The sequence below is a fragment of the Heloderma suspectum genome, chromosome 2 (assembly GCF_057233095.1).
Source record: "Heloderma suspectum isolate Gila_16-S chromosome 2, 16-S_ref, whole genome shotgun sequence".
NCBI lineage: Eukaryota > Metazoa > Chordata > Lepidosauria > Squamata > Helodermatidae > Heloderma > Heloderma suspectum.
This window is the reverse complement of record NC_139459.1, coordinates 331,054,749-331,080,919: the sequence shown is the minus strand read 5'-3', so window position 1 is coordinate 331,080,919 and position 26,171 is coordinate 331,054,749. Positions and strand designations below refer to the sequence as shown.

The 26,171-nt window shown below is 43.3% G+C and overlaps 1 protein-coding gene across 2 annotated transcripts in view; it reads left to right on the top strand.

Annotated features, from left to right (window-relative positions):
- Positions 1–3,144: 3,144 nt before the first annotated feature.
- SYNPR (synaptoporin) overlaps positions 3,145–26,171 on the top strand; it is a 243,903-nt gene continuing 220,876 nt past the window's right edge. The window contains exons 1-2 of one of the 2 annotated variants that reach the window (XM_084832511.1): positions 3,145–3,450; positions 3,584–3,649. In XM_084832511.1, the coding sequence (XP_084688637.1) occupies positions 3,433–3,450; positions 3,584–3,649 (84 nt within the window). In that variant the 5' untranslated portion in view covers positions 3,145–3,432. The remainder of the gene's footprint in view (positions 3,451–3,583; positions 3,650–26,171) is intronic. The other variant, XM_084832510.1, reaches the window with a different exon arrangement.

Here is a 26,171-nt window from a genome sequence, read left to right as displayed (position 1 = left end):
GATGAAGCTATGGTCCAGGTATAAAGCTGTGGAGAAAGAAATTGCAAAGATCCTTCCAGACTGATAGGGCCCTGAGCTCTCCAATCCTCCAGGCTGAGATCAATGACACCAGGTGAGTTCTTCGATAGGGACAGAATGCAGTGGCTCAAAAAGCAGGTCTGTGAATGCTCTCAGGCCAAGCATCAAGTCCCATGTGGGAAACTTGTGAACAATGGGAGGTGAAACAAGGCTGGGGCAGGAGTTTTTCATGCAGAGATGCCAATCAGGAATGCCCTACTGTTTTCCTTCAGCCCACTTCCGTAGCTTCCACCTGCCCCTTGAGAGTGTTAGGGGCCAGGCCTTGATCTAGGTCAGATTGAAGTAAAGCCAGAATATTCTGTAACCAAGCTGTCTCTGGTGTAATTCTGTAATGCCTGCACCATCACTGGAATGCTATCCATACTTTCTGGTAGATATTGTTGGTGGAGAAGCATCTAAATGCCAAGATAGCCTAGAGTACTTCTGCTGAAAGCCCAGACTCTAGGAATTGTTGCTATTCAATATAAACATGCAGAGTGGAAAATCTGGACCTGAGATAGAAGCATGGGATTCTCTATGACAGGCCGATGCTGAGGTCCATCTGAAAACAAAGCCCATCTTGGGAAGCTGGCTTTGTGTGACTTGATCTTGTGCAATGTCCAGTGTTTTTAGTTATGGCTTATTGTTTTAATGTTTTAATGATGTTGTTTTATTATTTTTGATCTGTTGTATGCTGCCTTGGTAGTTTTTACAGAAAGGTAGTATAAAATACTATAAGAAAAATAAATAATGCTTACTGCCCTCTCCACATTTTGTTTTATCACTAATTGCTACTCTTTGCATGCACTCCTCTTGAGACTGTGGGTTCTGTTTTTAATCCCTGAATATATATATAATGCTAGAAATGGCACTCTCATTTCTCTAAGAGACATGACCAGTCATGAATGGAAAGAAAGGCACAGATCTCCTTTCCACTACAGTTGTTCTCACTATGCCTCCTTTTGCATCAGTTTGTTTGAGGAGTGGAATAGCAGCATGCCACCTGCATCCCAAAGGAGGAATCCATTTGAGATTCAAGCAGCATGCTTCCAAATAATGGCATTTGTGATTCAAGTGGCATGCTTCTAAATAATGGCTTTCTTATAATGGCTCTTAAATGAATACACTCAAGAATACCCTCCTGCTTTGAGGTAGGCAGCACCCCAACTGAAGGGTTCAAAAAGTGCAATACCACAAAAAGATGGGGAATCTCTTCAATTTGGTTTTAGCTTTCATTCCCCAAAGCACAGAATTATAGCCAAAGTCCTCTAATGATTGGTGTACTGCTGAACAAGCATGCCATTTGCCTAACATCTGCAAATTGCATTGTCCTGGTCTAAAGAGTAGCACATCATGGTTGCTCTAAAGCCTCAGGCTATTTGGTACCTCTCTGGCTACCTTTCGGACCACTTCCTTATACAGCTCAATCCTCTGCACACTTATTTCATCCGAAGAAGTAAATCCCACTATGTTTATTTTTAAAAAAAACAAACAATTTACACCCCACCTTTCTTGCTCAGAGTTCAAGGTGACTAACGAGAAAACACAATTAGCAATTAAAAACATCTTTACAATTTAAAACAAACCTCACTAATCATTAAAACACATAAACAGCATCAGATCATAAAATGACAACAGCAGTGAAAATATTTAAGACGTTCAAAAGACAGGGACAGATTAAAACAGCATGTGAACAATGACATATTTAATGCCGTCCTTAAAAGAAAGGTCTTCACCATCCCCTAGATGGTCATTACTGAGGAACTGAGATGACCCTCTTTGGAATGGAGTTCGAGAGCCTAAGCACAGCCAATGAAAAGGCCCTTTTCCTTGTTCCAACTTACCATATTTCTAGGGCTGTCAGGACATGCAAGAGGTTTTCTGAAGAGGACTTTGTGGAGTTTACTGCTATATGAAGAGGATGTATCCTCTTAGTGCTGCAATCCTATACATACATACCTAGGAATAAGCCCCACTGGGCTTAATTGGGTGGGACATTTATAAGACTAAACTGTATGCATGTTGCAATCAAGTACTAATTGCAATGCCTGCATTCTCCGCTCCCTCATGTCTTCCCTTCACTCTTTCCCATTGCCATTTCAGATTGTAAGCTCCTTGGAGGAAGGGACCTGTTTTTGCTTATACAACTCTGTAGCATGGGTGTGGGGAACCTCTGGCTCTCCAGATGTTATTGGACCCCAGGCTCGGCTGGCACCCACACTGCAGTCTTTTCAGCACCAGGTGAAGATACGTTTATTTTCCCAGGCTTTTTAGCCATTTGGTTTAAAAAACTGTGTCAGTGCATTTTTAGATCTTTGCACCACTGCTGGCTTTTATCTTGGTTCTTAGTCTGGTTTTATTCTGTTTTATGGGTTTTTAAAAATTATGTTATACTATGTTATTTTGTGGTTTTAAGTTTGTTTTGTGAACCGTCCAGAGAACTTTGGCTAATGGGTGGTATAAAATGCAATAAATAAATAAATATAAAATAAACTCCCATCAGTCCTAGCCAGCATGGCCAATGGCCCGGGATGATGGACGTTGGAGTCCAGCAACATTCTGGGCGCCGTATGTTCCTCCCCGCTGCTGTAGCGAGCGTCACGTAGACAGATGGTGCTGTTGAATTCACACAATCGTATAGGCACCGTCAGTCCCACGGAGTTCACCGGGGCTTACACTTCCAAGTGCACATAGGATCGGGCTGCGCATCCTACAGTTGCGGAGGAGGCCGGACGCCGCTCTTCGTCAATGAAAGGGCACGAAATGACACGAGCGCTTGTGCCACCCCCTCTTGACAACAAGGTCGGGGCCATTGCGCGGAAACGCTCCCGCCGGCGTGACCGTAGACCCTAACTACGCACTCCTGCTGCTTTCTCCATTTCTGCCGCCTCAACCGTTCCCCAGGAGGTCGGTTCCGTTCCGACAGGCTGAGGGAGCGCGCTGGCATTGTCAAGCGGTTGTGGACGGCAGAAGCGCGCCTCCCGCGGCCGCCTCAGCGCGGTGGACACCTGGCAAGACAGGCGCTGAAACGTCTCGTCCGTCCGCGCGCCTTCAACTCTTCTCCCTCAAGTGCGGCCCGCGCAACTCGCACACGCCTCAGTCGACGACGACGAGAACGAGGCAGAGCTGCGAGCCCGGGCGGGCAGCCCGCCCCTCCTCCTCCCCCCCCCTCTCTTTCCCTCCGCCCAGCGCACTCGGCTCGGGCGTGGATGTTCACCGGGAGCTCAGCTCAGCTCTGCCTCGCCGTAGCCCGGGCTCCTTGGCTGCCTTCCTTGGCTCAGGAGAGCAGGCTATAGCCTCTTCGGGGCGCTCCTTGCACCTCGGCGCCGCCGCCCGGACAGGAGCTGAAGTTTGCGCGCCAAAAGCTGGGCTGGGATGGAAACCGTCGACCAGGTAAGGGCGCCTGAGGAGAAGTAGGAGGCGCCGCCGCGCGGGACGGCTTAGCCGCGGGCGCACAACGGTACGGTCCCGTCCCCCGCTCGCTCCGCGCATCCCCTGACTGCCCTCGCTTTTCTTTTCTCACCAGCTCGCCTCCAAGGGGAGTTTCCGGGCGGTGAAGGAGCCCCTGGCTTTCCTGAGGGTGCTGGAGTGGGTAAGTCGGACAGCCAGCTGGCAGAGACGGAGAGGAGAGGGAGCGCGCGTGTGCGCTCGCCTTTAGGCTCTCCGGAGCTAGTTCTCGCGGGGAGGCTAGAGCGGCGAGACTGGCAGGTGACCTGAGTGGGCTAAGGAGAAGCTGTGTTGTTGGGCGTTGAAGGGACTGGCGAGGCTGCTCTTGTTTTCAGCCACTGCTTTGGGGTGTCGTCCTGGCCCTCCGCTGAGCAGGGAGGGACCCATGGGGTGAGGGGGAGGCCCGTTACAAACCCAGACCTCTCTGGCTTTCCGTTCCCGCTTCTAATGCACTCGTGTGTCGGGGGGGGGGGGGAGATTCTTCAGTTGCCTTTCTGAAAACGCCGGGGGCGGGGGACGACGACAATTTATTTTTATTTATTACATTTATATCCAGCCATTTTTCCTCTTTAAGAAACCCAAGGCGGCATACATAATCCTCCTCCTCTCCATTTTTTCCTCACAACAACAACCCTGTGAGGTGGGTTGGGCTGAGAGTCTGTGACTGGCCCAAAGTCACCCAGTGAGCTTCCATGGCCGAGTGGGGACTAGAACCCGGATCTCCCGGCTCCCAGTCCAACACTCGAACCACTACAGGTTTTCCCTTCCTTTTTGAGGTAGCAGGGGAGACAATGCTTGGTTTTTAAAAGAAGAGCAGTCCTGGGATACCAGCCTCCCTAGAAAACAATTCTGCATGTTACTCCCTCATGGAGAATGGTCCGCTTTTTAAATTATCATTCTTATGAACTCATTTCTTCCAGAGCCGAGTTCTGACTTGGTAGCCCAGGTTTCCAAGGTTTTGGTGAACCTTGGCCTGGATTAAAGCCCCATCAGGAGGAAGAAGCTTGGATTTGGGGGTTTGTGTGGCTTAAATTGTAGGTAGAGAAAAGCACACTTGCAATGCCTTTCTCCTTGGGATAGGAATAAGGAGGGAGAGATGACTTTCCATCCTGTGTTTACACTTCAGGGCTATAGGCACATGTTCCTCCTTGTAAACCAACGGGAAAGAAAATGGGACTGGATAAAATAAGGGAAAGAGGAATGGTTTGGGAGCCTCTCTCCATCTCTGCTAGTTTGTCAGAACTGCCCTTTCTTAATGGCTTGTTTGTCTCTCCACTCCACTTTTGAGAGCATTCTCCACTGACAGCCCATCAAAGAAACAGTAAAGGGGCTGGCTGCTTTTCTTTCCTCGCTTTTCTGAACCTTCCAGTGCCTCTGCCCAGATGAATAGTACTTTAGCTCCCAGTCTCTTGTGTTTTTGCTTAGTGGCCTTTGGCTTCATCAAAGGAATGCATTCATTTAAGTGCAAAATGAAAGAAGTGATATTTCCCATATTTTATATCAAATCCTTCTTCCCACTCCCCTCCTCTTATTACACATTTAGCAAACTAGTCTCTGGGTTTGAGCAGTAAATTGAGGCAGATAATTGGTTAGCGGAATAAAGTCAGTGTTTGTTTCTCTGATCGTTATTCAGAGTGAAATCCGCAGGTCAAATGACATCCATTTGCCAGTAGGACTGAAGGAGGAGGAAGAACGTCTCTGAACAGAAAGTTCAGAGCATGTCATGGAGGATTAATCACATTCCCTCTAATGTTGAATGGCCAGGAAATTATGTAATATATGCGTGTGGTGTGTGTGTATTGGTTTATGAAATTGTAGGTGCATTTGAGGCTGGTGTTGATATATGTAAACTCTTTGAAGAAGCACCAATTTGTGTTTTGCGCCATATATGAATTTGGTATTAAGGGAAATGCATTTTAAACATGTTTGCATATGTGGTCATATTTTCCCAAAAGACTTCCAAAACCAAGTAGTATGTGTTGACAACCATCTTGTCTCCTCTCACTTATGCTGCAATTACTGGAGCATTTCCAGATCAGTTTCTATATATGCTTGTTTTGTGAAACCATGATAGTTTAATACCTATCCCCACCCCACCCCCAAGCCCTGAATAAATATGTGAACAATGAGGGGAATGTTATTAAATCTATACTTGTTTTGATCAACTATTGCTCCTTCTGCTTAACTACTTATTGTGGTTGTGGAATACATAAAAAAAGCTTTTAAAAAGTTTTAGCTGCTAAGAAAGTGTTCCATAGGAACACATAGGAAAGTGTATCACTTTCTGAGAATGCCTGTTGGCATTCATTGATGTTCCAGGTCAAGCTTTTCTACACAGAAGTGTTCTTTGAAGGAAACATGAATTGCTGGTTCAGATTCCTTAGAGTTGGGTTAATCTTAGTACTGGCAGGCTGGAGCTTCTTCAGTGAGTAGCGTGTACTAGTGGTTATTGTCTCTATTTCAAGGATGGAGAAGAAACTAAGATATTGTTGACATGTGGCCTATCCAAAGTCTGAAGATCAGCAAAAGTGAGGATTAGAATGATGGTTGTGGTGAGTTAGAACCAGGAAGTCCTTTGTCATATCATGAGATGATTGTTGTAGAATGGTTAAGCCAGAACATTTTGCATAGTTTGAAACCAAACAGAGTTGTAGTTTAGGATCTGAGCAACTGGAGCCTTGTGATACTGATATGTATGTGTGTTCTCTAGATTTTGCAATCCAGCTAGCCAATCTCAGTGAGAGAAAATGTTTTCTCGTCACACTTGGTCTGGTCTAATCACTTTAATGGAATAGCACTTGGATGTCTGTCTATTTCTGTAACAGGTGTGGTCAGATGTGTATATGTTCTATGGCAAACCAAAACAGAAGCTATTCTTCATTAGGAGATCTACATATTGAAGGTTTCTGGGTTATGTGTATGTATGAAATCTTTTGTGGTCTAGGCAGGGAGGAAAGAATCTAGTTTGTACAAATTGGTTCAGTGTCAATTAGAGGGTTTTTTATACTTTGGGTTTTATGATCAGTATATTGTTGAGTATTAAAGCTACAGTACAGGTGAGTATTGTTCGTGTGCTGTTCTTCTGACATCTCTTGTATATATGGGGGGTGAAGCCTCCTTAGGATAGTGATTTGTACTACACCTGTTCTTCTTCTTGCATGACTTGAGCCCACAGATATCAGGATGCTACTGCAAACCTACAATGAATGGTCCAAGTCAGCCTCCATGCAGTGAATCATGGATTGGGGCTATTTTTTAATTAAAACACTTTTAAACCAACATTTAATCTTTACACATACCGGGGTAGTGTACAGGTATAATTAAAATAATACAAATTAATAAAATCACCAAAACCATATCATAATAAAAAAGAAGGCAGTAGGCAGCAAATGTGATCAAATGGACAAAATAAACCAATTAAAATGTTTGGGTAAATACAGGCTTTTTTTTTTACATGGCATTGCATTGTTGGCACCAGCTGCAATTCCATAGAAGGGGTATTTCATAGTCAGGGACCCACAACTGAGAAGGTTTTCTCCCTTGTTGACACAATAGGTACCCATGGTGCTTGCAGAAGAGCCTCTTCTGTCACAGGCAGGCTAGTATAAGGAGAGGTGTTTCTGCAGATATTTGGGTCCCAAGCTGCTTAGGGCTTTAAAGGTAAACACCAGCACCTTGAATTCATCTCAGAAGCAAATAGGCAACTATTGCACCTCCTTCAGAATTGATGTGATAGGATTCCATCTGGCTGTGTTGGTTACAATTTTGGCTGCCACATTCTACAGTAGCTGAAACTTCCAGGTCATCTTCAAGGGCAGCCCCATGTACGATGCATTACACTGATCCAATTGGGAGGTTACCAAAGCATGAACCACTGTGGCCAGACCATTGTGGCTTTTCCCCATTCATAAAAGGTCACAACTGGTGAACCAGCCAAAGCTGCTAAAAGGCACTCCTAGGTACCTGAGACTCAAGTGACAATGCTGGATTAAGGAGTATGCCAAGCTAGGCACTTGTTTTTTCAGGATGAGTACAACCACATCTGGAACAGGCTGCACACCCAATTCCTGGTCTTTATAGAGAGGGGTCTAGCTAGGCATTGTGGGAAGGGTGCAAAATGCTTCTTTCCTCTTCCTTTTTCTCTCCCCTCCCCCCATTGCTACTATGCCAAGGTGAAAAGAGAGCACTTGTCTTGTTCTCCAGGCAGTTCAAAACAGCATAGTTTTGAGCATTCAAAGAGTGTTGCAAGATTGTATTTTCCAGAGACTGCTCAAGACAAGTTTGTACCTTCCTTCAGCTACTGCAAAGTTACAGATTGCTGGAGCCTCCAGATATGTGAGACACTTGATGGGGAGAAAAGCATGATTCCATGAGGGTACTTAAGGGGTGGATTGTGACCCACAGAGAGCTCAGTCTAGGGAAGACTGTTATGGGTTATGGGTCTGTGAATATTGACTCTAAAGTCCATTGAGCTACATTAATATTGGAGGATTCTTTACATTAAACGCAAAATTATAGCATAGTATTCATCAGTAACCACAGAGTGGTTCAGACCTTTGTAGGGTGATTACATTGCTTACCTCGCTACTGAAAGCCATTTTGCTCTTTGTTTGCTTAACATCTATGTCCTGGCATAGTTTATGGACTTATTAAAATCTGCAATATTACCTTTTTTATGAGAAAAGGAAAACACTATAATTGGTGTTGGTGTTTTTTCAAATTTATATTCTGTTTCAGGTTAATCAGGTCCTTAGAACATTTTACAATAAAGCCACCAATATACTTCATTCTGAATTCTTAAATTCCTTTTTCATTAACTAACTTTCTGTGGAAGGAAGCCAGGATATTGTTGGAAAGCACTATAATCACTCATGTGACAAAATTCTGCTGACTCAAGAGCGGAAACCTAAACACACTTACTAATGAGTAAGCTCCATTGAACACAGTAGGACTGAATAAACATGCTTAGGATTATGCAGCTATATTTGTCTTTTCTAGTTCTCATTATTTACAGTTCTGTCTTATTTATTTGCCTTTCTACATAATGGGTTTAAAATCCAAACTTCACTTTTCTTGCACTTAATGGCCCAGAGGGCCTACCATTTAAAACTTAAAATAAGAAACCAGCAACCTTGGCTTGTTTTTTGTTGTTCTTCTGGCAAATTCTTCACCACTAGGAATCCATAGGCACATTTGATCAGAATACTCTAATTATTCCCCTAATTGCCCTATTTACAGCTGTTTCATTTTGAGTGCTACATGGCATGTGATATGACCTCTCTCTCTCTCTCTCTCTCTCTCTCTCTCTCTCTCTCTCTCTCTCTCTCAAAAATAAAATAAAATAAAACAAATTGCTGATTGCTATGCTATTGAGCTGCTTGTAGCTGTTCTTCCTAGTAGAGTTGTCCTTTTTCTTTAACTATATGCTACCTGGTTGAGGTGTTTATTATTTTCCATGCAATGAAACTTGGCAGTGGATTTTCTAATAAAGATCTTAATTTTGAATTAACACTTATCTTTGCAATAAAAGTTGAACTACTCTGTGTTTCTTGCAGTGTCTCAACTGCATTTGAGAGCAGTTCAGTTAGTGGGCTGCAGACAGTGTATCTTCTTGCCAGCAGCAAGGTGGAAATCCTGTACTATTCTTCAGACCAGATTCTTTGGCATCATGGTGGCTTTAACTTCAATGGGAACTAGAGGATTGATTAGTCACATAGACTACAAACCTATTTACACTTACCAGGAAGTAAGACCCACTGAACTCAATATAGAGCTTAATTCTAAGTAGACATATATAGGATTGCACAGAGAAGATTCTCTAGCTCAATAAGCCCTCTACCTGTCCCGTTACCCCCCTCCTCTCAACACACACATCTCAAGCACAGTTGGTCTCACCCCGGTCCCAAGTATATGTGAAGGCTTCAGTCATCAGTCATTTCTAAAATTTATAAACCACTCTTCATTCACAAGGGATGTCAGGGCAGTGCACACAACATTAAAACAAACAAATCCATATAAAAACCATTCAATTACGCATTAACAATTAAATTAAAACAACAAATCTTCAGCCAGGAAGCCAAACAAAACACAACAATCAATTCAGTTTAACATCAATTACATTTTAAACTGTAAAATATTAAAATGCTTGGGCAAAAGGAAACATTTTAATTTGGCACTGAAAAGAAAGAAAAAGTTGTTGCCAATTATATCTCATTTGGGAGGTCATTCCAAAGTTGGGGCACCACCACAGGGAAGGCCCTCTCTTTTGTAAATGCACAGTGCAAGTCTCCAACTGATGGTATTTGGAGGAATAGGTTCAATAATGAATAGGGAGCCAGTGTAATTCCTTAAGAATTGGTTTAGTATGGGTCCATTGAGGTGAACAAGTCAAAACTCTGACTGCTGAATTTTGCAGAAGTTGATGCTTCTGTACCATTTTCAAGGGCAACCCCATGTATAACACATTACAATAATCCAGTTTGGGTGGTACCAGAGCATGAATCACCATGGCAAGGTTATCCTTATCCAGGAAAGGCCACACCTGGTGAACCAGCATCATCATGAGCATCTCATGGCTAGCAACCATACAAATGATACCCAGTTCCTTCAGAGGTGTGGTTTGCATGGTCACTAACCATGGCAACGTGTATTCTGTATGGGTGGATGACATTAAAATGGGATCAGCATGGGAATTATCACAGAGTTGGCTGCATGTACATGCAAAGGATGGGTGGGTGGTGACATTCTGGTTCTCACTTCTCTGCATGTAAGGAGATGGGCTACCTTATATCCTCAAAAGAACACCCAACTCCTGCCTTGAAATGGCTTTCCATAGACCTGAAGCAGAGAAGCCCAATGTATTGTGCAAAGAATGTGCATTTCCCAGCTGTAAGGAGTCTTCCTGTCCTTGAATACTGTTGCTCTCTGTAAATGAGTTAACAATGTGATTTTTTTTATACCTCAAAATGAATTCTGTGTATACAGATTGTTTTGAAGCAGCTATTTGTAGAAAAGTACATGTACTTTTCTAGCAATATAATTCAACTGTACATTTTTTGTTTACAAGGCAGTAAATGTTATACTAGCTATATCAAAGGATGGGGATAGCTAGATTTCTAAAGTGTCTAAAACTGCTGACTATGCAAGACATCATTGCCTTGTTTATTATGACTATTGCATGAAAAAAGATTTGCTCAATTTCTTATCCCTTCCTGCTGTTAACTTCTTAAATAAAGCTACAATGTGATTCTGCAGCTGAAAGACTGATTTGGAACATTTCTCCTGCACGCGCACACACACAAGCACCACAAGTAAAGGTTCCCGTTGAAGCTGTTTTCATAGCTGCTGCTGGAGCAAGCCTAATTAAGCCAGGAAATTCTCAACTTGAGTGGTGCTGCAGTGAAAAGAGCAGTTGGGGTGTAGTAGTTGCAGTGATTTCTTATCACAAGATCTCTAAATGGCAGCTGAACCAAAAAAAAAAAAAAGGTTCCTTGAATTAGAGACCAGACTAATCACCTGTGTCGCATTCAAGTCCATGCTCGTGATGTTGCCGTTGATCACATGACATAAATGATGGACAACACTGACTAACTTGAGGGTCTTCTGTAACTTTTAGATGTAATTCTAATATACTTGCCATAAGCTGCAAAATGAAGACACAAAAAATTCGCTTGTATGCAATGGTAGTGTAGTCAAACAAGCTTCTCAGATGTGACAAAATCTGGCAAAAGGTCAGAACGGGACACATCCCACTTCTCAAGCAAAGGGGGGCGCTCTACCACCTCCTTATCTTTATAGATCACTTCTATCAATGTATTTTATTGCTCAGGACAATGGTAATAATGCTCTGGTAACAGAACTGGCTACCGTAATGCTCTGGTAGCCAGTTCTGTTACCCCTTCAAGATACAGGCCTGGTTCACATGTCACAACTACCGAATTTTTTTTTTAAACCCTGGGAAAACATAAAGTATCCGGAGCTTGTGAGCATGTTCATTCCTGGCCACCTGATCACTCCCGCTGCAAATGGTTTAACCATGGGTTTCAACTTTGGGTTGTCCCTCCTCCAACAACCCAGAGTTCCATGTTTGGCTATCATGATAAACAACTGAGAGATAAAGCATCCCTGAGTTGTTGAGCTCAGCAGAAGTGACTGGGTGGCTGGGAGCCAGTACACTCATTTTCTCCTGTTTGTTCATGACCACCCAGGATTTTTTTAAAACACACACCTGGATAGTTGTGATGTGTGAACCAGGTCATATTCAACAACTGTAAATTTCATTGGGCATTGTGTGTGTGTGTGTGCGCGTACGTACATGGGCATATATATTATAGACAGAAAATATATAGACATCTGTACTTGATTGGAATTTGATTAGACATTTGAAGGGCCTCCACACAGGAAATAGAGACCATGGTGCCATAATATCTTTTTTTAAATTAAGATTTCTTGCTTGCTGTACTTGCTGAGTGTTTGTACATAATCATAGTCTCCCAGATCTTATTTAAAGAATACTTGGATTTACAGCACAATTCTATACATGCTTTCTTGGAATTAAGTCCCCGCCCCCAACACACACACACACACACACACACACACAGGATTGCAGTCCCAGGCAGCAAGTTCTACTGTTTTATTTCGAAGTTACCATTTCAGACTGAGCCTTGAAAAATCAGTTTTACTAATTTTAAATGCTTTTGGATTATTTGAACAAAACGTAACAGGCATGTATCTTCTGATCTGAATAGCTGTCTTTGAAAGAAAATATTAACCAAAAATAAAACACGCAGAAGGCAGTTAGTGGATCAAACTGTGATTCCCTTACATCTGGATAAAGCATCTTTCCTTTTCAATTTTGCTTTCATTCTGTTCTTTCTCTTCCCCTTCCACGCCTTAATATGCATTTTACTTTGTCTTGAGGCAGAAATTGCAAACTCTTTAATGTACAGATAATGGAAATGCACTGTATCTCTTCATCTATAGCTGAAACTTATTTTGGAACCTTATCATGACAGTCTTCAGATAATTAAAGCTGATAAATCTCAACTTTCAACATACAACATAAGCAATGGGAGAATTAGGTCAAAACTGTATTCTAGGAACACACATACTCTGGGTCGATATAACTTGTAAAGAGCAAACACTCCAGACAAAAATAATGGTTGGCAAAGATTTAGGACCATGCTTTTGTTGTGTTTTGCATACAAATGTATTGCATTTGGGGGCTGAGTGCATTCAACAGCGGAAAAAGACATTTCAGAAATTTCATTTGGTTCAAAATTAGGGATGTATGAAAGTCACTTACCTGCTCGCAGATTATGCTGATGCTGGGGGGAAAGCGCTCCATCCCTTCCCCCAAAATTCTGGCCGGGGGGGGGGAGGTGCTCCGTCCCTCCCCCCCCCCGAATCCTGGCCGGCCGGCCGGCTCCACTCCACAGGGATTCCTGGAGCAGGATTCACTGGCTCTCTGCCTATCAAACAAGCAAGTGGTAGCAATGATGAGAAAGAGGATAAGTAGCAATGGCAGCTGGTGACAATGGTGGTGAGAAGGTAGGCTCAATAAGGGAAGGAGACCACTGAAGGGGTCTTACCCAAGGGTCCTCCAAAACCTAGAGCTGGCACTGGTGGTGATAGCCACCACCTTGGACTGCTTTAAAGGGGGATTAGACAAATTCATGGAGGGTAATGCTATTGTTCTGGGCTTGATGAAGCCAAGGCTGGAGTTAAAATCGCTGGAAGAAACGTTAACAATCTCAGATATGCAGATGATACCACTTTGATGGCTGAAAGTGAGGAGGAGCTGAGGAACCTCATGACGAAGGTGAAAGAAGAAAGTGCAAAAGCTGGGTTGAAGTTAAACCTCAAAAAAACCAAGATTATGTCAACCAGCTTGATTGATAACTGGCAAATAGAGGGAGAAAACGTGGAGGCAGTGACAGACTTTGTCTTTCTAGGCTCAAAGATTACTGCAGACACTGACTGCAGCCAGGAAATCAGAAGACGTTTACTTCTTGGGAGGACAGCAATGACAAATCTTGATAAAATAGTGAAGAGCAGAGACATCACACTGACAACAAAGGTCCACATAGTGAAAGCAATGGTATTCCCCGTAGTAACCTATGGCTTGCGAGAGCTGGACCATAAGGAAGGCTGAGCGAAGGATAGATGCTCTTGAACTGTGGTGCTGGAGGAAAATTCTGAGAGTGCCTTGGACTGCAAGAAGATCAAACCAGTCCATACTCCAGGAAATAAAGCCAGACTGCTCACTTGAGGGAATGATATTAAAGGCAAAACTGAAGTACTTTGGCCACATCATGAGAAGACAGCATACCCTGGAGAAGATGCTGCTGCTAGGGAAAGTGGAAGGCCAAAGGAAGAGGGGCCAACCAAGGGCAAGATGGATGGATGATATTCTGGAGGTGACAGACTCGACCTTAGGGGAGCTGGGGGTGGCAACGGCTGACAGGAAGCTCTGGCATGGGCTGGTCCATGAAGTCACAAAGAGTTGGAAGCAACTGAACGAATAAACAACAAATGCTATCAATGATGATGAGTCATCGTGGCTATATACTACCTCCAGTATCAGAGGCAGTGTGCCTGTGAATACCAGTTGCTAGGGAGAGGGCTATTGCCCTCATGTCCTTCTTGTGGGCTTCCCATCAGCATCTGATAGGTCAACTGTGAGGATCAGAACGCTGGACTAGATAGGCCTTGTGATCAGCTTTGATCTGATTTATATTTTGAAGGCTATGCAGTGAGTGAGGTAGAATAGTGGCCAGGTGCGAGACAGGATGATCCTGGTTCAACTCTACTTTAGTCAAGAACTCAATAAGTGGCTTTGGGGAAGCCAATGTTCTTTCAGCTCCTGTCTGTAATATTTTGGGTGGTGGTGATGATGATGGAACAGTAACTGGTTAAAGAACAGAAAGCAGAGAGTGGGAATAAATGGTAAATTCTCCCAATGGAGGGAAGTAAATAGTGGAGTCCCACAGGGATCTTTATTAGGTCCAATGCTTTTCAACCTGTTCATAAATGATCTAGAATTAGGAATGAGCAGTGAAGTAGCCAAGTTTGCAGATGACACCAAATTATTGAGGGTGGTTAAAACAAAAAGGGATTGTGAAGAGCTCCAAAAGGATCTCTCCAAACTGGGAGAATGGGCATCTACATGGCAAATGCAGTTCAATATAAGCAAGTATAAAGTGATGCACATTGGGACAAAAAATCCCAACTTCAAGTATAGCCTGATGGGATCTGAGCTAGCGGTGACTGACCAGGAAAGAGATCTTGAGGTTGTGGTGGACAGCTCATGAAGATGTCAACCCAGTGTGTGGCCTCTGTAAAAAAAGGCAAATTCCATGTTAGGCATAATTAGAAAAGGAATTGAGAATAAAACTGCCAATATCGTACTGCCCCTATAGAAATCTATGGTGCGGCCACACTTGGAATACTGTGCCCAGTTCTGGTCACTACACCTAAAAAAAGATATTGTAGAACTGGAAAAAGTGCAGAAAAGGGCAACTAAAATGATCAAGGGGCTGGAGCATCTCTCCTATGAGAGAAGGTTACAACAGCTGGGATTGTTTATAGCTTGGAGAAGAGGAGGGTAAGGGAAGACATGATAGAGGTGTACAAAATGATGCATGGCATGGAGAATGTGGATAGTGAGACATTTTTCTCTCTCTCTCAAAATACTAGAACCCGGGGTCACCCTATGAAGCTGATTGGTGGGAGATTCAGGACAGACAAAAGGAAGTACTTCTTCACACAGCGCATAGTTAAACTATGGAACTTGCCACCACAGGATACAGTTATGGCCACCAATTTGGATGACTTTAAAAGGGGGTTGGCCAAATTCCTGGAGGAAAAGGCTATTATTGGCTACTAGCCTTGATGGCTATGTGCAATGTCCAGTACCAGAGGCAATAAGTCAATATACCCCAGTTGCTGGGGAACATGTGTGGGAGGGTGCTGTTGCACCTATAGAAATCAAACCCTTGGTCTGATCCAGCATGGCTCTTCTTATGTTCTTATGCTAATACTGGCCTTCTTTGCAAGGCTGTTTTAAAGACTAGAGGAAACGTGGAAAGTATTATTGGAATTATGTGTTTTCCTTTCCTAAGCCCTTGGCATTCCATCAATGTATTTGCTACCTGAAATGTGATATTCCCTGCTTCTATTACTGCATGCACTTCTAATCATCATGCATTTATTTTTATATTGACTTGTATGCTGCAGTCCTAACCACACTTATATGGAATGAAATTCAATGGAAATTGATTAGCCTTTTTGTACAATGTTAGAATCCTGTTCTGATGAACACTATTAAGGGCCCAATCATGCATAGGACTGGGTCCTAAGGTTCTTTACCCATTTTAACACTTCTCCACCTTTTTTTTTGGCAGTATCAATTGTCAGGGTGGACACTGAGCCCATAGAATCCCAGAGTAGTTCTGATGCTGAGGAAGAGCAGTCGCTCCTGGGAGAGGAGCACGCTCCTCTTTCCCAGGACCAACAGCTGACGGAGATTCCTCCCACCCACATTCCTAGTTTAGTTAGCAGTCCAGGGAGTGACCAAGCAGAGATAGCAGACTTAGTGGATGCGCGACGCAGACGCAGAGAGTGGCGCGAGATGCAGGGCACCGAGAGGAGCGTAGTGCCCAGTTGGCGCGCACTCAATCGGCTGCACCCCAGGGATCCAAGGGAAAAGGGGAGGGATTCTCCCTAGTCCTTAAATACAGGGGTCTGCCAGTAATTGCCTTTCAAACGGGGACCAAGTGTTCCAACTTAGGGCATAGGGATGCTGCTGCTCAGATCTAGTTGCTACCTGTAGAGTTGTTAAGTTGTAAAAGAAGAATAAAGCTTTGAAAAAAATCCCTTTGTCTGTGTCTGGACGTGGCTACTGGATTAGACTGAGAGAGCCCTCCAAGGAGCCCTTGACATCAATCTGCTATTGAGGTCCAATGGAATCCTTTAAAGTGTTAGTTTGGCAATAAAAATATGATTGTTTTTCAAAATAACTCTAGTTTAACATTAAAAAAATAATTGTATTCGTATTACATTCTGAAAGCATAGTTTAACACTAAAGTATATAGCTTAACACAAATAGCTTCAGCTATTGGGTGGTATAGAAATATAATAAATAAATACATTAATTGAACCCCACAATGTTAACACTGCCTTCATTGCTGAATCCCTGAAATTCATTTTCTGAGTTTTCTTCCATTATAGGTTTTCTGAGTTCCCCTAAAGAAATCTGAGTTGTTGCCATAACTCCAAAAAGGCATGTACAGAAAGCAGTGTGTGCTAGGTAACTGAGTCTCTAGCACTATATAGCTGAGTATCTATTTGTTTTGTTAGGGGCAAACCAGGGGTGCAGAACCTCAGGCCTATGGGCCAAATCTGGCCCTCTGGGAGTGGCAGTACAGCCCTGTTGAATTTACCAGAAGACCACATTCCCTTCTCCAGGCCCCACCACCGTTCTTCAACCACCAATCATTGGATGGCTTCCTGGCTTTTGTGAAATTTTCTATCTCCTGTTGTAAAAGGCTGAAATGCCTCTCCTAAGGCTTAGGCCAGTTCTACACCTTGTGCCACATCATTACGATCCCATCATGGTAATGCTGTATCCCTTTTGCGCATTTATACCTCATAGGACACACAATTGCATTTGTTGCGGTTTATTGGATAATGTGGAATAAAAAGCAGGAAATAATACTACAAAAGTGGAATATCAAATGTGTAATGTTTCCCAATGGTTATCAGTGCACATCAATATTGCTATAAAGCAGCAGTGTAGATCTAGCCTCAGTTACTGACAGTAAGAGCTTGAAACTAAAACAGGCTGATATACTGGTATTTTGGCTGTGCCTCCTTTGCCTTTGGCTCTACTCACCACTGGAATGTGGCCCTCAACAGCTTTTCTGCATGGAATTTGGCCCTTGGGCTGAAAGAGTTTTTGTACCCCTGGGGCAAACAAACCTGTGACATGTGACTGAGGAAACGGTTCAGCTCACCAAATAGGCAAACCTCATTGGGCTAACAAGAAGCCCTGGAAGAGAAAACAGAAGAGAAGCAAAACAGAATCTTAAAATGCCTAGATGAAATACTGGGCTTATGGTAAATAACAGAAGGGGTTCAATATATCCCTATAGCATAATAGGGGCATTTTTTTTCAACATAATATTTTAAAATAAGAAATCACTGTTGCAAGTTTTCACTATGAGAGTATTAACTCCTGTGTCAAGATAAAGTCAACGTCCAGCACAATTAACTCCCTAGGGTAAAATGTACTCCTGGGATCCAATTGACCACTGCAGTACTTTGCTATTACCTTTTGTGTGTGTGCACACAGAAATGTAGACATTCGTTTTTATTTTAGAAAAACAGAAACAAAAAATTCTGCTCCAGTGTTCTTGAAGTGGTATAACCTCAAAAAAAGAAGAAAAAGAAAAAGGAATTTATGATGTAGGCAAATTGAAGTTATTTTCCTTACCCTATTTTGAAACATTGCTGGGGACAGAATAGACCCTTATTATCTTAGGTATTTGGTAGTTTCACTTTCCCATTAACTTAAATAGTAGTAAATCAAACCACTGATGGCATAATAAATTAATTAAAAGTATCTTTTTAAAAAATTGAAAATTGTGTGTGGGATGGGGGAGATGAAACACCACAGGACAACTGACCCTATAATTGATGAGGAGTACAGTACACAGAGTATGAAATGGTTCAGGTTCACTAAAAATCTTTCACAAATATTTCAAACAGCTTCTGGGATCCACAGCAACCCTATTAACATGGGAAGATTAAGGGCATGTTTATGCTCTCTAGGAAGCTTGAGGTTGATTCAGGATAAATTCTGTTTGCAGGGGCAGTGAAGTTTGGAATGTTTGCTCTTAGGTCACTTGTCACTTGCAGCAGATATAAACGCTGTTTATTTCTATTTCATCTTAGTTCAGCCTATGACTAACCTCATGATTGTGGGAAGAGAATTAAGGGGTGACTATATCCCAGAATACAAATGTTGTAAACCTGCCCCTTTTTGTTCATACCTTCCTTGGGGCTGAAACCCTATATTAAAAATAGCTTCAGTTCAAAGTAAACAAGGGCTTTCATGTTTGAAGAAGATGAAGTCTCTGGAGATTGGTTATAGTTGGCATTGCTCTCTCTCTCTCTCTGTCTGTCTGTCTGTCTTGCCCACACTTTGCCAAATGGAGCCACTGGCTTTCCCCTAGTCCACATTTGAGATCTGTAGGTGTAATGAGAGAAACGTGCCCTAACACTTTAGGCATAGCCACTATTAGTTTAGCAGAGACAATAATTAATTTCCAAAATGCATGTTGTGTTTCCAGTCAAAAGACATTTCTTCCTCTCTCTTCCTTCTCTCCAGCCACTAGTGTAAGTACCCTCTGGTGAGAGCCACATTAAAGTGGGTTACATGAAGAATATAATATGTATTTCATTCCTTGACCACTTTTTTTTTTTTTTTAACCTCGAAAATCAAGATTGTGAAGTGTGGTAGACTCTTAATGAGGCATTATTCCATGAAGGATCCTCATGCAGTTTTGCAAAAACCTTCCTGTTGGGATGTGGCAATGATGTCAAAACTCACTTAGGTCACATTCAGATGTCATATTAAGAAAGGAATCCTGGCTTAATAAATCACAATGTTGATGAGCAGTGTGCTAATGCACATAGCCCATTTGTTCCTCCATAGGGCAGGTAAACAAACTAGGAAGGGATAACTTTGTGTTAAACACCTGAACCCAGGATTATGGTTAAGTGTGGTCCAGGCAAGCCAGGATAAGAAGCCAGTTCTAAACAAAGGTTTAAAGTTGGTTTATGAATCCTAGCACCAGCACATTGCTTATTTACGTCATAATTTATTAAGCTAGGATTTTTATAATGTTCTGGAATGGAAATAAGGCAGCTTACCGGTAACATCAACAATGATTAATAACATTACAGTAAACATTTTTTTTTTTTTAAGTGGTTGTAATCCTTCCGAGAGGGAATATGGTGATAGATGGCTACGGGGGGGGGGGGGGGTTTCAGTGTGTGTGGGTTGTGTGCTGTGTTCAGCTGGAGCAGGCTCTGAGGTGATAATTTACCTTCTTCTTTCCCTCTTCTGGATCCTACCCATAGAGCAGTTGGTGGTAATGGTCCGGTGGGTAGAGGGGACAGTCTATCTGGAGCAGGTTTTGAGGTGGTATTCGCCTGCCTATAAACCTGTCCTTTCTGGGATCCCTCCCACAGAACAGATGGTGGAAGATAGCCCAGTGGGGGACTGGGGCAGTCTGACTGGAGCAGGCTCTGAGGTGGTATTTGTCTCCATGTATCCTTCTTCATATATAAAAAGGTGTGTTTTTTTCTCCTTGATTTCTGCTTTTTGTATGTTTGTTTATAAATATAAAAAAGTTACTGTGGGCTCCCTTGTGCATTTAACCTAACACTCATGGTGTTGTTTTAGCCCTCTGACCTAGCTGCACTTGTTGTTGTTGTTCAGTCGTGTCCGACTCTTCGTGACCCCATGGACCATAGCACACCAGGCCTTCCTGTCCTGCGCTTTCTCCCGGAGTGTGCTCAAGTCCATATTCATTGCATCGGTGATGCTATCTAGCCATCTCATCCTCTGCCATCCCCTTCTCCTTTTGCCTTCAATCTTTTGCTTTCCCAGCATCAGGGTCTTTTCCAATGACTTTTCTCTTCTAATTAGAAGGCCAAAATATTTGAGCTTCAGCTTCAGTATCTGTCCTTCCAATGAGCAGTCAGGGTTGATTTCCTTTAGGATTGACTGATTTGACCTCCTTGCAGTCCAGGGGACTCTCAGAATTTTCCTCCAACACCACATTTAGAAAGCATCGATTCTTTGGTGCTCAGCCCTCCTTATAGTCCAGCTCTCACAGCCATATGTTGCTACTGGGAAAACCGTAGCTCTGATTATACGAACCTTTGTTGGCAAGGTGATGTCTGTGCTTCTTACTATGCTGTCTAGGTTTGCCATAGCTTTCCCCCCAAAGAGCAAGCATCTTTTAATTTCATGGCTACAGTCACCGTCTGCGGTGATCTTGGAGTCCAAGAAAATAAAATCTGTCACGGCTTCCATTTCTTCCCCTTCTACATGCCAGGAAGTGATGGGTCCAGATGCCATGATCTTTGTTTTTTTAATGTTGAGTTTCAAACCAGCTTTTGCACTCTCCACTTTCACCCTCAACAAGAGGCTCTTTAAATCCTCTTCACTTTCTGCCATTAGGGTGGTAACGTCTGCGTATCTGAGGTTGTTGATAATTCTCCCGGCATTCTTAATTCCGACCTGTAATTCATCCAACCCGGCGTTTCTCATGATGTACTCTGCATGTAAATTAAATAAGCAGGGCGACAATATACAGCCTTGTCGTACTCCTTTCTCAATTTTGAACCACTCGGTTGTTCCATGTCCGGTTCTTACTGTTGCTTCTTGACCCTCGTACAGGTTTCTCAGGAGACAGGTAAGGTGTTCTGGTACTCCCATCTCTTTAAGAATTTGCCACAGTTTGTTGTGATCCACACAATCAAAGGCTTAGGCGTAGTCAGTGAAGCACAAATAGACGTTTTTCCGGAATTCTCTTGCTTTCTCCATGATCCAGTGAACGTTGGCGATTTGATCTCTAGTTCCTCTGCCTCTTCGAAACCCAGCTTGTACTTCCAGTAGTTCTCAGTTCAGATACTGCTGAAGCCTAGCTTGTAGGATTTTGAGCATCACCTTGCTGGCATGTGAAATGAGCACAATTGTACGGTAGTTTGAACACTCTTTGGCATTGCCCTTCTTTGGAATTGGAATGTAAACTGACCTTTTCCAGTCTTGTGGCCATTGTTGAGTGCTCCAAATTTGTTGTCATATTGAATGCAGCACTTTAACAGCATTATCTTTTAGGATTTTAAATAGCTCAGCTGGAATACTGTCATCTCCGCTAGCTTTGTTGTTACTAATGCTTCCTAAGGCCCACTTGACTTCACTCTCTAGGTTGTCTGGCTCAAGTTCAGTGACCGCACTATCATGGCTATCAGGGACATTCATATCTTTCCTGTATAGTTCTTCTGTGTATTCTTTCCACCTCTTCTTAATCTCATCAGCTTCTGTTAGGTCCCTGCCTTCTTTGTCCTTTATCATGCCCGACTTTGCACAAAACGTTCCCTTGAGATCTCCGATTTTCTTGAAAAGATCTCTGGTCTTTCCCATTCTATTGTTTTCTTCGATTTCTTTGCATTGTTCATTTAAGAAGGCCTTCTTGTCTCTCCTTGCTATTCTCTGGAACTCTGCATTCAGTTGGGTATATCTTCCCCTTTCTCCCTTGCCTTTTGCTTCCCTTCTTTCCTCAGCTACTTGTAAAGCCTCATCAGACAGCCACTTTGCTTTCTTGCATTTTTTTTTCTTTGGGATGGATTTAGTTGCTGCCTGCTGAACTATGTTACAGACCTCCGTCCATAGTTCCTCAGGTACTCTGTCTATCAGGTCTAATCCCTTAAATCTATTTGTCACCTCCACTGTATATTCATAAGGGATATGGTTTAGGTAGCTGCACTACCGCTTCTTAATTGCTTTGGCCTAACCCAGTCCTTCTCCTGCAAAGGACAGTTTCCTCTGGTGCCTGTACAGGTATATAGAATGGGAAGCAGAGCAGCAGCCATTGACCCTTCATATCTTTGTGTGTGTGTGTGTGTGGGGGGGTAATTGTTGAAAGATTTACAGTGCAATTCTGTGAATGTCTATTCAGAAGTAAGCTCTGCTGAGTCATGTGGGACTTACTCCCAGATAAGTGTGTGCAAGATTGCAGCTTTAGCGTCCCGGTGCACCCTTTGAATACCAGCGGTCATAGAATTGAGAGAATATGCTTACAAAACTAGTGTTTATATACTTATGCAGATGAGACCAGAAAACATATTCTTGATCAAAGTCTGTGGGGCCCTGTTCTCCCCATAGAATAAGGAGACAGACAGGAAAGTGAGAACCTTATTTGGGCAAATTATTGTTAAAAAGATATACAAGTTCTTCATGGACCCAGATCCTCTTCCTACAACCTGAATATTTGAGGGAGAAAAAGAAAGAGACATGTTTAGCTATTTCTGTGCTGAGACTCCCTGCTGTGCTTGGCTTATCCCATTGTCTGCAACCCTTTCAATATTAAGATGGAAAGAAAGGTGATACAGATCTTGCTTAACTATATTAAATGTAGGCCATATGCTGATGCTCCAGGGATATACAAAGGCTTCATACGCCAAAGCAGTAAATGAAAGCATCTCCATTTTGCTTCTTTTTAGAAGCAAGCAGTATGGCATTACTGGGTGCAGAAGTAATGTCAAACCAGAGGCTATGAGCCTTTTATTTATTATTTATTTATTTATTTATTTATTTATAACATTTCTTGGCCTCCTTTCAGGGCAGAAGCCCTCCCAAGGCAGCTCACAGCAATAAAATACAAAAGAAAAAGAGCTAAAATATTAAAAGTGATAAAAAACAATAAAAACATCAATAAAAGCCAACAATAAAACCAGCAACAATGTTAACAGCAGCAACAGCAATTATAGCAGTCATATGAAGAGAAGACCAAGGTAAAATAATACGTTTTCAAGGCCTTCTTAAAAGTCTGCAATTTCGGAGCATAGTGGACCTCCGATGGCAACTTATTCCAAAGGTGTGGGGCCACTGCAGAGAAAGCCCTCTCATATGTGGTCACCCACCTGACTGCTCTCACAGGTGGGCAAATGAGAAGGCCCTGTCTTTCTGATCTTAAAGTGTGGGCAGGCTGATATAGGTGAAGGCAGTCCTTCAGGCAACGCAGTCCCAAACTGCTTAAGGCTTTAAAAGTTAAAACCAGCACTTTGAATTGGGCTCAGAAACACCAGTAACCAGTGTATGGCTGGCGCAGTATAGTCGTTATATGATCAAATCACCTTGCCCCCACCAAGATGTGGGTGGCCGCATTCTGCACAAGCTGGAGTTTCTGAACCATCTTCAAAGGCAGCCCCGTGTATAGCGCATTACAGTAGTCCAGCCTGGACGTGACTAGTGCGTGGATAACTGAGGCAAGGTCCATCCTCTACAGATGGGGCTGCCATTGGCTTACCAGTCTAAGCTGTTAAAAAGCATTCCTGGACACCGCAGCCACCTGGGCTTCCCCAGTTAGCGCAGAGTCCAGGAGGACTCCCAGACTGTGCACTTGATCTTTCCGGGGAAGTGCCACCCCATCTAAGACCAGTTGTAAACTTCCATCTGAAGTAGTTGGTTTCCCAACCCACAGTACCTCTGTCTTGTCTGGATTAAGTTTCAGCTTGTTCACCCTCATCCATCCCAAAGCAGCCTCCAAACACTTGCTCAGGAGTTCCACAGCCTCCCTGGGATGTGCAGATGGAAACAAGAGGTAGAGCTGAGTAACATCACATACTGATGACATTTCAGCCCAAACCTCCTGATGACTTCCCCCAGTGGTTTCATGTAGATGGTAAAAAGCATGGGGGACAAGATAGAACCTTGCAGCACCCCACAGGCTAATGGCCATGGGGTGGAACCAAAGTCCCCCAGCACCACCTTCTGAGACCGTTCCTCCAGAAAGGAAAGGTCAATGGTATTGAAAGCTGCCGAACGGGTCCAGAAGAACCAACAGGGTCGCACTCCTCACATCCATTCCCTGGCGTAAGTCATCAACCAGGGTGACCAAGGCTGTTTGCATCCCATAACCAGGCCTGAAAACTGATTAGAATGGATCTAAAAAAACAGTTTCATCCACGCTCCAGCACCTTGCCCAAGAATGGCAAATTTGACACAGGGTGGTAATTATCTGGAACCATAGGATCTAAATTTGGTTTCTTAAGCAAGGACATCACCACAGCTTCTTTCAAAGCTACGGGGACCTCTCCATCCCTCAAGGAGGCATTTACCACCTCAGAGGTCCAGATATCCAGCCCAACTCTGGCAGATTTCACAAGCCAGGATGGGCAAGGATCTAAAGGGCAAGTAGTAGGTCTCAGACCTCCAAGCAGTTTGACCACATCCTCAGGTTGCACAAGCCAAAAGTATCCATAGCATGATTAGATGGTGCACCAGCCCTGTCCATATCGGACTCTGTCAAAACAATGGCATCCAAGTCAGCATGAATATGAGCGATTTTATCTGCAAAGTGTCTGGCAAATTGTTCACAGAGGGCCTTGAGGGTTCGAGTTCTTGTGTTCTAAGGCCTACACCCAAGAGGCCTTCAACCACACGAAAGAGCTCCACTGGATGACACTGAGCAAATGCAATGGTGGCAGAGAAGTAGGATTTCTTCGCTGCCATCACTGCCACAGAATAAGCTCACAAGTGGATTCTTACCTGTGTTCGATCGTATTTGTTCTGAGTCTTCTGCCATTTGCATTCTAGTCATCGACATAGTTGTTTCATCGCCCTCAGCTCCTCAGAATACAAAGGAGCTGACATGGTTCTACGACTAGGTCAAGGACGTTTGGGAATGATCATATCAATAGCCTCGGTCATCTCCTCATTCCAAGCCATGGAAACCTCGGCAGGACCGCTGGCTAAGCCTGCAGGAAAATCCCCAAGAGGCCACAAAAATCTATCCAGATTCATCAGCCTCCAGGGGCAGACCATCAGATTTGCCCCCCCCCCCCCCGCGGAGGTTACAGGTGGCCTGAAGGTCAAAACCGATCAGATAATGATCTGTCCATGCCAAAGGAGTCATTACTGCCCCCCCCCCAGATAATTTTCTTCCAATCCAGCACAGAAAACCAGGTCGAAAGTGTGTCCTGCCACTTGTGTTGGACAAGATATTATTTGAGACAGGCCCATGGTTGACATGGCGGCCATGAAATCCTGAGCCATTCCTGGCAAAGTAGCCTCAGCATGAATATTAAAGTCCCCCAAAACCATAAGCTTTGGGGTCCTCAACATCACGCTCGAGATCACCTCAGTCAGCTCAGGCAGGGAGACTCAGGGCAGTGGGGTGGGCAGTACACCCAACAGAATCCCAATCCTGTCTTGGGTGCCCAACACCAGGTACAGACACTCAAAACTGGATAGGGAATCTGATTAGGGGGATAGAATCCTTATAGACCAAGGCTACCCCCCCTTCTGCACAAGGCTTTTATTGTGTGCTCATGATTGCTCACTCATGGTAGTTTCCAGGTCTTTTACATGACGTTGTCATCTTCCAGGGCCTCTCCCATCCTTTGCAACCATTATCACATTTTTTTTGCTAACAAGGAAAGTATGGTATTATTTAGAAATGGTGGAATGAAAGTCTCGGGTAATTCCACAGTTCCACTATACCACAGCACCATCTAGTGACTGTATAATAAAATGTATAGAAAGGCAGAGAAGGAAACCCCCTGGAAAAAAAATGCATGTGTAAAGGAGCAGCTCCAGAATGACAGAGATTAATGCTTCATTCAGACATTTCCCTATACATTAGCATTTGTTTAAAAGCAACCTACAGGTAAATAAGCTAACATCTTTGAGTTAGGGTCTTGTGAAGAAGTTGCGGGTGGGGTGGGGAAGCTACAAATTTAAAAAAATTATAGGCGTCTTATGTCACATTGAAGACTAACAACATTGGAATGAACCTTCCATAGGCTAGAGTTTACTTCATCAATTGCATGGGCTTTAGCCTACCAAAGTATATGCCACAATACACGTA